This window comes from Carassius gibelio, chromosome B17, assembly GCF_023724105.1.
Source record: "Carassius gibelio isolate Cgi1373 ecotype wild population from Czech Republic chromosome B17, carGib1.2-hapl.c, whole genome shotgun sequence".
Taxonomy (NCBI): domain Eukaryota; kingdom Metazoa; phylum Chordata; class Actinopteri; order Cypriniformes; family Cyprinidae; genus Carassius; species Carassius gibelio.
This window is the reverse complement of record NC_068412.1, coordinates 7,422,449-7,435,338: the sequence shown is the minus strand read 5'-3', so window position 1 is coordinate 7,435,338 and position 12,890 is coordinate 7,422,449. Positions and strand designations below refer to the sequence as shown.

Below are 12,890 nucleotides of genomic sequence, written 5' to 3'. Positions count from 1 at the left end.
ATCTCCCCACTTCCTAAGACTCTCTCTGATTGATAGCCCCAAAAGGAGTCTTATGGCCCAAACTGCGGACACCAAATGTCCCTGTTCCCAATGCCATCATGATCCGATTACACGGCACATCAGTCCTTTATGTTTTACTGTACAGAACATGGCGTGAACTAAATACTCTGTCTTTGGTCCACATGTAGGGTTTATGTTATGAAAATTACCTTTGTTATACTGTAAAGCAGCGATTTTACATAAAACTCTAATGATTTGGGTCAGATGTCCCAACCTAAAAGGCAGAATGGATAAGTGAGAGAATTCAAGACAATGAGGTAGCAGTAAAAAAAAGAATTACACATCAGCCGCAGGGGAAGGATCTGTTTCAGGCATGAGTTTGCAAAGAGAACAAACATGGCCTCTCATCCTACCATCCACATTAAGATGTTCACATATGCATTGCATATTTTAAACAAAGCCACTGCATTATTGGAGCTGACATCGAACATGTAATCTTGAATGCATTTGGTGCATCTGGAGATGTTCTTCTCTCAGACAAAGCCCACACATCCGCAGTGCCGGAACAACATGTTGTTTGCCCCATATCTCTCTTCCTATTTTGTGTATGTGTGTGTGTCTGTGTCTGTGTGTGTGTGTGTGTGTGAGAGAGAGAGAGAGAGAGAGAGAGAGAGAGAGATCGCAGAAAAGATCTAGAGTGCATGTATGTGCTCATATGTGAACTTGTGCATGCATATAATCTCAAGAATGCTGCCGTCTTGTCACGCTATTGCTGTGTTTTGCCGCATCTGTAGGCCAGCTAAGTTGAGCGGAGACATTTCACTGCTCACCTATCTCACCACCGTGTCTGTTTTCCAGTAGGTCGTCTGGTCTGAAATCAGAGAGTTCCAGAAGATGAGGCAGTAGCACAAAACACGGTGGGAAGGTATCTGTTCACTGCTGGAAGATTACAACGAAGGATTCTGAGAAATTATTAAGAGGTTCCTTAAGAAAAAAAAAAAAGAAGAAAAAAAAAAAGATGAAAATGATATCATGGAGCCAAAATATTTGCACTTTCTCCTCCCATTGTTAGACATATTATTATGTCCTTTGTGTTGTAAACGTCTTATTAATATGACTATAATATGACAACAGACTGTAAGAGTGAATGATTACCTGCTTCCATCCACATTTTTAGCACATCCACGCTCAATCCAGACAGTATTATAGTTGTGTTGTCATTTGTCATAAAAAAAGCATTCTGTTTTGAAATTAGATTGTCTTTAAATGCCTCTTCTTCAGATTGCTGTTGTTTTTGATAATGTCCACTCAAGCAGAATGTTTGCTTCTTTGTTCACCTTGGCAACAGAACTAATGGAGCATTGATAGTGATAAAGAAATGGAGCGAAATCGTTTCTGTCAACAAACATTAGCTACGGTCTCTCAGACCTGCACCTCAGTACACTAGTGATGTACGCATAACCATCGCCTGAGAATTAGCAGTAAGTTCCACATGGTTTGTTTAGAAGTCAGAGGTCAAAAACACTATCACGCAAAATTACTTTTGTAAATGTCACAAAACACTTCACTTAACTTTACTAGCTTCAGATGGATTATTCAATAAGTACATGGTGTGTCTCACATGGTGTTCTTTTATTGTTGTTGTTTGTTTTTTTAGTTTTTTTTTCTCGTAATGCCTCCATCAAATCTTGAACCTTCGAATTATAAATACTACAGTAAAAATGAGTGTTGTAAGTGCCATCACTATTACTTTTTTCAGAGATGGGTATTTGCCTTTTTTCTTTTTTTTGTGTAGGATTCCATTTTTCTTCTCTGGCTAGAAGACAATTGTATAAATCAGGAGGTTTGTGTAGGTCTTACGATAATTCAGTGTAAAAAAAAATATATATATGTTGCAAAGTCTCTGAGCTTATGTCCTGTCTGGTGTGATTTATTGTTAAGCATCTGTGTTAGCTGGAGTGTGTTTAGTAGCAAAGATTTGTTTCTCAGCCAAGGTAATCAACTGTACTTATGTTGCAGGAATGACTATTAGAAAAGGGTAATTGATTTAAATGTAAATGTTCAAATTGTGATTAAAGTTAACTTCTGTGTCATCATTGACTGGGCTTTGATAATGGTAATTTCTTGTTGATTCTAAAAGTGAAACGTCCAACTCTTGCAAGAAAACAAAATTTGAGATATAAATATGTGTACCCATTATTTTGATGACTATACATTTCCACTTTAGGAAATATTTGTTTTGTGGCTCTTTGTGTTTGGTCCACCCCCTGCACCCCCTTCATGTACGTATGTGTGTTTTATCTTTGTGTGTGTGTGTGTGTTTGCTTGTTGCCATGTACTTGGAAGCCATTACTTTGGCTTAAAAATTAAATTAGTCAAGTTGTAAATATTTATCATACTGTAAGTGCTTTTTTGATTTGTTTTATTTTTTCTTCAATTCACTCTTAAAACAGTGCTTAGCAAATTCTGGATGTGATGACAGCATCAGTTAGATTATATAGCAGATTAAATTGTTAGTAGGCAGTACAAATCATAACATTTATTTTTCTTTTTTGTTGTTGTTTATTTTTCTTTTTTTTTAAGTCTGCTCATCACAATGTAAAAATGAGAGTCCGTGACAATACACAAAAGCAAAAAAAAAAAAAAAAAGCTGTCTGCTTGTTTTTTTTTTGTTTTTTTTTTTTACATTTCCTGATTATGTGCGCCATCATAATGTAGAAATGACAGCGAGTGACAATACACACATACAAAATCTAACTGCTTGTTTGCTTGTTTTGTGGCCTAATGTTGTACATATTTTGCTCATTGTAATTCAAATTATATATTTTCTTTTGAAAAAAAAAAAAAAACAATACTTTTAAAAAGACTTCTGCATATGGATGTAATATACTTTAAAATAATATACTTAAGTGTGAACTGGCTGTAATGTTTTTGAACACTTAATTGCATTTGCAATTAAATAAAAATGCATTATTGTGTTAAGACAATTATTGATACACTTTAAAGTACAAATTTTCATTTGATATTACAAATTTCAATTTTAAAATGGTCATAAAGGTGTGCTCGCAGGTACTTTGTATTGTATAGCCACACACACACACACAAACATATATTGCAAGCATGTTCCGTTCAAGTAAGCACATATTTATCAATAGTGTTAGATAACATCAGGACACATAGCTTTGTGTGATATATGTCTCATTTTATTATAGAAGTTATCTGAGGTCAAAGGTCAAAAGAAAATTGGAAGAGTGGGAAACATCTGAAGCTTGCAATGCCTTCTGTTGAGTTGTTTGCTTTAAAATGCATTTAATGTGCAACATTTCATGAAAGACTCATTTGATAAGAAAGTGTAACATTTCACCTTTAATTAAATGTAATCTTTTTATGCGGGTCTGAGAATTAACAGTTCACATTCAGTAATGGTTCAGAAATTGGGTATGTCAATAGTAGTCTTGGGACAGAGAAGTAAACAGACCCTTGTTCACAGCTGCCGCCCATTTTCTCTTTTACGCCCACCTGCAACTCAGGTCCATGTGTCCCCTGAAGTACTTCCAGCTGAGGCCTCATCACATTTTAAATGTTTCAAATTGTTCGAGCTGTAATCACGGCCAGTCAAACAAGGGAACCAATGTGGAGGGAGGCACGGATTACTGTTAATATCACAGATAGACAGAAGGTGCCTCAAAAGAAAGGTATTTGAGCCTAGAAAATTGGCTTAAACCATCACCATTCCAGTATGGCCTTTTCGGCAGCAGAAAAGATGAGGCCACACGTTCAGAATGTATGAAATGGCAATGAAAGCAAGAAACTCCATGTTCCCAGGTGCATAACTGGTCAGATAGTGATACATATCGATCAAGGACTGATCCAAAGAGGACATGAGATCATTGTTGAAATAAAGTAGAGCAATGAGGTACCAAAGTTTAACCTCCCCATTGAAGCAGGAGCACAGTGTTCTTGAGGACAAGGACAGTGTCAGAGGTTGGGTCAAGGATTTTGGCGATGGGGTTAGGGGTTGGCAGAAATGAAATAAGGGTTGTAAAGCAGCTGGGATACATGTGTCTAACACTGACGCATGTGGCATTTGACTTTCAGTGTGAAGTTCAAAAGAATTGTATAATGACGCAGCTGCTTAGGGATGTGTACATGAAAGAGCGTGAGCGCGGGTGTTTCTGCGGAGGAGGATAATAGATTTCCATTGTTCTTAAAGATCTGTTGACTCAAAGCATGTCAGAATGTCCTGTTGAGCGGTTCCATGCTGTGCTAAGTAACTTCAGCCTTACTTTATTTATTAAAATATAGTAAATTAAGTTTTAAGTGATTGAGTAGGAACATGTTCATGTAATGAAGGATGAATGTTTGCTGTAAGTAGTCATTTATTAGACTTTATTATTCATCGAATTCTGTTCATTACAGGTTCACATTGGTGACCCTTTTGGTTTTCTGCTTGCAGGAATCGAATCAGCAACCTTCTGATTACACACACACACACACACACACACACACACACACACACACATATATATATATATATATATATATGTATACAGTGTTGGGTAAGTTACACTGAAAAAGTAATTAATTACTAGTTACTAATTACATCTTCATCAGTGTAATTAGATTACTGTACAATTTACTCTCTCTCTTTGAAATGTATTTAATTACTTATTACTAATTACTTTTTTTATTTTTACTATTCTTAAATGATTACACATTAGACTAGGGTTCATTTCTCACTATTAACTCGCTATTAACTATGACTCTTTCCTCAAAATACTCCTAATTGTTAAGTTTAAGAATTGGGTAGGATTAAACATTTAGAATAAGGTCTTGCAGAATAAGACATTAAAACGTGTTTTTTAAGTAATAATAAACAGTCAATATCCCAGTAATATTTCTGCAAATATGCAACTAGTTAATAGTGAGAATTGGACACTAAAGAGTAACCAGTATTATGATAAACTCACCAAAATATTTAAAGTGAGACTGGTAGATAAAAAGCATGCATTTTAAGGCTAGACTAAATTTTGATGTTAAATCCACTATTGTATAGTGTATTAATATTCTATAGTACATACACAGTATTAAGTTCAATTGCATAAGAAGTAACTCATTAAATTAATCAAAAATTAAAGAGTAATCCCTTTACTTTTTTAAGGGGAAAATAGTTAAATTGCAATTATTAATTAGTTAGACTCAACACAATGTGTGTGTATGTATGTATATATATATATATATATATATATATATATTTTTTTTTTTTTTTTTTTTTTTTTTTTTTTGAAGGTTGCTACACACCATATGATACTGAATTTTAATGACAAATACAATAAAATAAAATAAACCAAGCATTTAATTAGTGCTGCACAAGTTTTGGCGAGACTTTTGGTTTAATTTCTTTCTTTCTTAATAACCTGAAAGTCTTACATATGTACAGTATATGTACCATTCAGGAATTGAAATAACATTTTAAAAAACATTCTTAGTTCAATACTAAATGTTTATTAATGAACAAAGCATTTTTTATTTTTGTTTTTTTTTTATCACAAATTCATTTCAGCAGTCTATTATATGATCTACAGAAAAGTCTTTCATTATGGTACACAAGACTCCTTTTGAGGGGAAACAAGTAAACAGATTTGATTAAAAGAAATGGGCCATTTCATGTGTTGTATGCATTATTTTGTCAGATTCAGTCCAATTGTTGTGATTTACTAGTTTCAGCCCTTGTGTGAAATGAGGATCTTGCATAAGCCGTTCTGCACATGTGCAAACCTCTGCAAGCCATTATAAAGCACATTAGAGCTCATGAAGGCCAGTCATTTAGACAATAATGCCCTTAATAGTTAAAGCAAAATAGCATGTGAAATTGGAAAGGGGCTTGTTAGGTCTTGCAGTGTGAGCCATTTGTGTCTAACACACTGCTGTCTGTCTGGAGCAGCACCTGCCAAACAGCCCGTGCTCTCAGGGCCAGGGGTCACCTGCCAGGAGGCCTAGCAGTGAGGTCAAAGGTCAAATCTCAGACGGGCATGTGTGATTGAGAACACAGCTGGACTAATCAGGGCAGGTGTCTGTCCCTTCTTTACCCTTCATCTCGATCAGAATAAAATACTATTGCTCACTGTGTAGAGCACAGTATATTAAAAGTGACTGTTAAAAGTATGTAAAGCATTTTTATACCTCATTATGATGTCCACATAATTCAGCATGAATTTCCAGCTAGGTTGCAAATAAAATATAATATATATATATATATATATATATATATATATATATATATATATATATATATATATATATATATATATATATATATATATATATATATATATACATACAGATAATCAAAACAAACATTGTAATTATTTTGTCCAGTCAAATAATGTGTCACTTTTGTGTTAATTCTTTGATTCATTCATCACAATGAAAATAAAAGATCAAGTTGAATATAATATTACATCTTGGCATTGAACTAATCTCTCTCTCTCACACACACACACACACACACACACACACACACATATATATATATATATATATATATATATATATATATATATATATATATATAATAACTAATAACAGAGCACCAGTAATCATTGATAATTATTACCCATTAAATCAGGATATTAAAATTATTTCTGACGGATCACGCGTCTCAAATGACTGGAGTAAAAATGCATTAAAGGAATAAATAACATTTATATATATATATATATATATATATATATATATATATATATATATATATATATATATATATATATATATATACAATAAAAGAAGTGTTTGGTAATTGGTCATTAGTGAATTCTATGTATAAAGAATTTTTCATTCTCTGGACAGTGTACTCTAAACAAGACTAAAGCTCTCTCTGTCTTATAAATATAATGTGAGTAAGAAATTATCTGATTTTGATAGAGAGCTAATTTTGTACATTTAATGCAAACTCACTTGGGACTTCGTGCTCCTTTGGAATCAGCTTCAGGACATCTGTATTTTATTATAGTTTGGATTCAAAGAGACTGTATTCTGATTGACTCCTAACTCCCCATTTATGGCTATGGATCAACAATTTCACCAGCGCTGCCAGTTTGGAAAGTAAGGGAAAAGTTTCCTGCTTATGAATTTCAGTCATTTCTGTTGTAAAAAAAAAAAAAAAAAAAGATATATTGGGTACATGGCCAGGCGTTTTTGTTCACGTAATCCCCTTTCTTTGCAAATCATTAACCTTAGACCAGCCTCATTTCTAACTAGGAGTACTACAAAAAAATTCTAGATTAAAGACATACATTCATAATTGTTTGGGGTTTAGTTTTTTACATGTTAAAGCTCATAAATAAGAAAAGCCAATGAATATAATGCATGTATGGTCTATTAAAATTAAACAACAGCAACTTTACTGTACACCCATGCCAGTATTTATCGAAGGGTTAGTCATTCTGTGTGAACGTGGGCCCCCTGCTGGGCAACAATTGAAAAAACATGAGTCCAATTTTACTGTTGGCCTGTGAGAGGAGAATAAATTCAACGTAATGGTATGCTAAAATACCAGCTTTCTTAAAAAACGGTGATACAGTTGAATCTGAATTTAATTTCAAGTGATCTAAACACATTGAAACACAAGAGCAGCCAAATGACGTTGTTTCTGCGCTAAAAGCACTGAGTCACATGTTCGGGAGAGGAGGGCTGCAATGCGGCCTGGTTTACCTGGAACTCAGCAGGCCCGAGGGCACACAGAGGGCACTTTAACTTTACAGTGTTTTTACCCAGTTTTATTGTCTTGCTGTTTTCTGCCCACTTGTGATGTGGTCTGTGCGCAGGAATGCCTCTTCACCTCTGTTCATTACTCCACTCCCCTTTTTATTCCCTTGGATTGGCTGCACATATGAAGTAAGCTACCCTGGGAATTCTTTGCCTCCCAATTGGCTTCACCTCAGTGCAAATGAAGTGTACAGTAAATCATGTTCTGAAGTCTTAATGAGTAGGTAAATCTGGCTGCAGTTGAAACAGCCCACATGTTCACTTTAAATTGTTTTGTTCTCTGTAGTAGTATGTTTTACACTGTAGCTCCCTGAGAGGATTGCTTGTCTTATAGTTAAAATGTAATTAAATGGTAAAAGTGGGACCTGTAAAAGTGTAGATTGAGCTCAAAGTTTGTAAATTCATGCATTTGAAAACATGTTTCTCTTTTACTATACAAGGAGCCTTGAACTGTGAGCCTTGTTATTACTCATTATTAATACTTACTCATTTTTTTTATTTTTTTTTATTATGTATTAAATTCATGAAATCTGAAATTTTAATTTGAATCTATTTCACTGTCAACAAGTACTGATGGTTACAGAAAATATGTTGTTGTAAATCCTTATTTATTATTATTATAATTATTATTATTATTATTATTATTATTATTATTATTTCATAAGTGAACACAAAATGAGTTTTTGTAGAATCTTCATATGGCTCTTTTCCATATACAGTTCATAAAAAATACACAATGTATTTGTTTTTGTTTGTGGTGCATTACTTTACATTTACTAATAATCACTTCGTTATGTTCCAGTCAGTTGTAACATACAAAATTTGGCTTTACACTCTCAAAAATAAAGGTTCCACGAGGGTGTTTTTGCAGTGATGCCATAGAAGAACAATTCTGGTTCCCAAAATGACCTTTCAGTGAACAGTTCCTAAAATAACCATGAACATTTTTTTTTAAATATAATATTTAAAAAAAAACTCTTCTGCACTAGGATGGCTCCAGTGATGTTCAAGTTTCTTCATAGGACCACTAATGCCACTAAATAACCTTTATTTTTAAAAGTTTAGAATGTCTTTCTTTTATTTATCGCTATAATATGAAGATTAATATCACAGTTGCATACTATAGAAAATTATAATCCAATAATTCAACTGGTAAATTCACAAATTCTCACTTGATATGGGCAGAAATACAAAAAAAAGGGACATAATATGGCAAAGGACTGTGTACAAGGTGCAAACTCCACCCACAGGAAATACATTGGTAACGCATAACTAGAACTTCATCTGTCTAGAACTGCAGCTAATTAAAAACGGAGAGATTAGTCAACATGAATTGATGCTGTTGACAGAACATTCCTTTTGCAGCATTTAATTTTGCACCATAATGGTGCTTAAATTTGAAACACTCTGCATTCAATTGAAAACAGCTTTGAAACAGTTGTGTATACTGAAGCCGTTCAAACACTCACACATAAACTGAACTACAGTATACCCTAAAAGTTGTGAATTGTTACATGTTCCTGTGAAATGTATTAGATCTGGGCTGACTCACTCACACAGGATAATGCATATACACTAACAATACAGCTCTCCTTGCTGAGTGTGATGTAGTTGCTACAGCAATGCTAAACAGAACCTTTATTTATATAGTGCTTTTAACAATTCAGATTGTGTCAAAGCACTTTACAGTATTACATATGAAAATAGTGTGTCAGTGAGCTCATTCAAATACTGAGGTGCTAAACCACTTAAGGCTTTATAAGTAATAAGCAAGATTTTCAAATCTATACGATGCTTAATAGGGAGCCAGTGCAGTGTTGACAGAAACGGGCTAATATGGTCATACTTCCTGGTTCTAGTAAGGAGCTCTAGCGGATGCATTTTATTAAGCGTGCAGAACAACTACCCAATAAAGCATTACAATAATCTAACCTTAAGATCATGGACAAATTAATTATCGTTGCTGCATTTGACATTGAGAGCAAAGGTCATAATTTAGATACATTTTTGAGATGGAAAAATGCAGTACTAGAAATGTGCTTTCAAAGGCAAGATTGCTATAACACACCTAGGTTTCTAACTAATGACTAAGAATTGACAGAGCAGCCCAAAAGTGTTAGACAGTGTTCTAGGTAGAGGTTTTAGGTCCGATTATTAACAACTCTATTTTTTCAGAATTAAGCTGTAAGAAATTACTTGTCGTCCAGTTGTTTATATCAGCTATGAATTCCTTTAGTTTTTAAAATTGCTATGTTTTGCCAGGCCGCAAAGTTATATAAAGCTGAGTGTCATTAACATAAAAGTGAAAGCTAACATTGTGTGTCTTGATGATATCTCCCAGGGGTCACATCTAAAGCATTAAAAGTATTGGCCCAAGTACCGACCCTTGAGGTACTCCATGCTGCACATTTGATAGATATGATACATTTCATTCACTGCTACAGGTTGATGGCGGCCAGATACATATGATTTGAACCATGCTAATTCACTTCTCACATTCTCTAAGAAGGAACATAATTGGGAGGATACTGCCTTTTCTAGTATCTTGGACAGAAAAGGAAGATTCAAACAGCCATGTCAGTTATTTTGCACTAAGCAATATGAGCCAACCATTGACAATATCTTGCATTCACACACACATAATGTACGAAAATGTCTGGCACTAATAAAATGCTTATTATATTATCATCTACATCATTATATTTACACATGTATTATATACATGTATAATACATGCATTTACATGCAATTAAAAATTATATTACTTGAAATTATTATATTATATTAGAATTTATCATTAAATGACTACTTTTAATGTTAGCAACAACAACAACAACAAAATGATGATCTATGCTATACAGCACATAATAATATTCAAATAAAACTTGTATTTATTTCTATGTATATTTGTTCCTTCTTTCATTTGTTTGTTTGTTTATTTGACTGTTTTTATTTAAATATAATTGGTCACAAATTTGATTCGCTTAAGTAAATTCTTTAGTTTGCTTAAAATAACATTTTAACGTTTTAAGTCATCTTTATCAGATATATATATATATATATATATATATATATATATATATATATATATATATATATATATATATATATATATATAATAAATTAGGTTTTGAAAATTAACTGTAGTAAGTTATAAAGTCATATCATCAGGTTATTAAATTCCACTATTTTGTCTCTATTTCACTGCATCGAATAAAATAAAATAAACAATTAAATGACACATACAAGAAATGTAACTTTGGTCACACTTTATTTTAGGGTCAAATTCTCACTATTAACTAACCATTAACTATGAATTTTGCCTCAATTAACTCCTTATTTGCTTCTTATTAATAGTTTATTAGGTAGTTGTTAAGTTTAGGGTATTGGGTAGGATTATGGATGTCATGCATTACATGTACTTTATAAGCACTAATAAACAGCCAATATGTTAATAATAGACATGCTTATAAGCAACTAGTTATTAGTGTGAATTGGACCCTATACTAAAGTGTTACCGTAACTTTATTTGAACAAAACAACATTAGACCCCATCCAATATATTCTGTTTCTCCAAACAAAACAATATTGTTGATAATAACACTCCCTGCATGCACTGTAGCATGCACTGTAGAATGAAAATCTAATGTGTGTGTGACAGTTTTTCTTTCTTTAAATTGTTTTAGTAGTAATATCAATTTATGGTTTCTGACTTTATTCATGCGGTAGTTTTTTTAAGGGTTAGTTATTTATTGTACTTATTTATGTTAATGTTTGAGGTTTGTGTGTTAAGTGGTGTTATCTATGTTAACAATGCATTTGAATGTAATACTGATAAGTCAAAGTCAAAGTCAAAGTCTGCTTTATTGTCAATTCTTCCACATGTACAGCACATACATACAAAGAATTAAATAAAGCAGCACAAAGCACATGGCAGATAGAGTGCAAACCAGTGAAAGGAAACCAGTGATAAATACACTAAAATACATCAAATTTATTCTATGGGAAAATATCTCTTATGCTGGCCCCTGGTAAAAGGTCCAGAGCTCAATGAGCAGCAAAGGCTCATCGCTGCAATTCCATCAGACCCAGCTCAAATTCACCAGGCCAGTGTGAGTTCAGCGTGGCTCCCAGGGGTCCCAGAGACGTTGGTGTGAGTCCTGGTAGGTGCAGGGGTGTGAGGGACGGCTCAGAGTGGGTGAAAGGGGAGGAAAATGAGAAGTCGTGGGAATGTGTTGGGTGTGGGGGGTTTCAGAGACACTTTGGGATAGATGGATGCCATTCTGCAGAACGCCGGTCTCTGATGGTGCTAGTGAACAGTGAGGTGTAATTTCATGGATGAAGTCAAGGCATTCACAAGAGGTGCCAGGGAACAGTGAGGACATTTTTGAGCCGCCGTCAGACACTTCTGAGCAGAGCTGTTGGCAACTGTTCCTGACTATTATATACCGGTAAGTGATATGTCATTCTGTTATTGAAGAGAACTGGCCAGATACTTCACTTGATTATTGTTAGAATAAAATACAGCATCTATATGTAATATAGTACAGTGATATTAGTCGTTTGAATAGTTTGAAACGGTACTGACTGGACAGTGCTCTTGATGCTCATGGTTCATGTCACATGACGGGAAGGGTTATTATCATTAACTAAAACTAAAACCATAAAAAAATGGTTTAGTTTATATATATATATATATATATATATATATATATATATATATATATATATATATATATATATATATATATATATATATATATATTATATATATCAGCACACAAACTAAACACTTGAGCAACATAAAATTGGTCCAACAAGGAGCAAAGGCAACTCATTAAAATTTTATAAAACAAGTGAATAAATTCATGACAAAAAAAATCTGTTAAAACTTTTTTTTCCTTTCATTCAGGTGTTAAGATTCATTCAGAGGCAATGACTTTGAAGGAGGTTAGTGCATATCAGCAGCTCTGTTATTCCATTCTTTCATCCTTCATCATACCCTGTAAACAAAATATTTGCATATTGTTGTGTATATACAATATAGCTATACAGTTTGAACACTGAGCATGCCTTATGTGATTGCCCTGTTGAATTGGTTAACTGCAACACGTCATTGCACT

The 12,890-nt window shown here is 33.5% G+C and overlaps 2 protein-coding genes across 8 annotated transcripts in view; both read left to right on the top strand.

Moving 5' to 3' along the window:
- The window catches only part of smoc1 (SPARC related modular calcium binding 1), a 48,367-nt gene extending 46,267 nt beyond the window's left edge, over positions 1-2,100 (top strand). For 5 of the 7 annotated variants that reach the window (XM_052580292.1, XM_052580291.1, XM_052580290.1 and 2 more), the window contains one exon: positions 859-2,100. In XM_052580292.1, the coding sequence (XP_052436252.1) occupies positions 859-898 (40 nt within the window). In that variant the 3' untranslated portion in view covers positions 899-2,100. The remainder of the gene's footprint in view (positions 1-858) is intronic. The other 2 variants (XM_052580288.1, XM_052580289.1) reach the window with 1 other exon arrangement.
- A 9,903-nt stretch (positions 2,101-12,003) lies between these two features.
- LOC127976124 (solute carrier family 2, facilitated glucose transporter member 1) overlaps positions 12,004-12,890 on the top strand; it is a 7,542-nt gene continuing 6,655 nt past the window's right edge. Inside the window, exons 1-2 of the mRNA XM_052580285.1 lie at positions 12,004-12,218; positions 12,680-12,717. Coding sequence (XP_052436245.1) covers positions 12,703-12,717 — 15 coding nt within the window. The 5' untranslated portion in view covers positions 12,004-12,218; positions 12,680-12,702. The remainder of the gene's footprint in view (positions 12,219-12,679; positions 12,718-12,890) is intronic.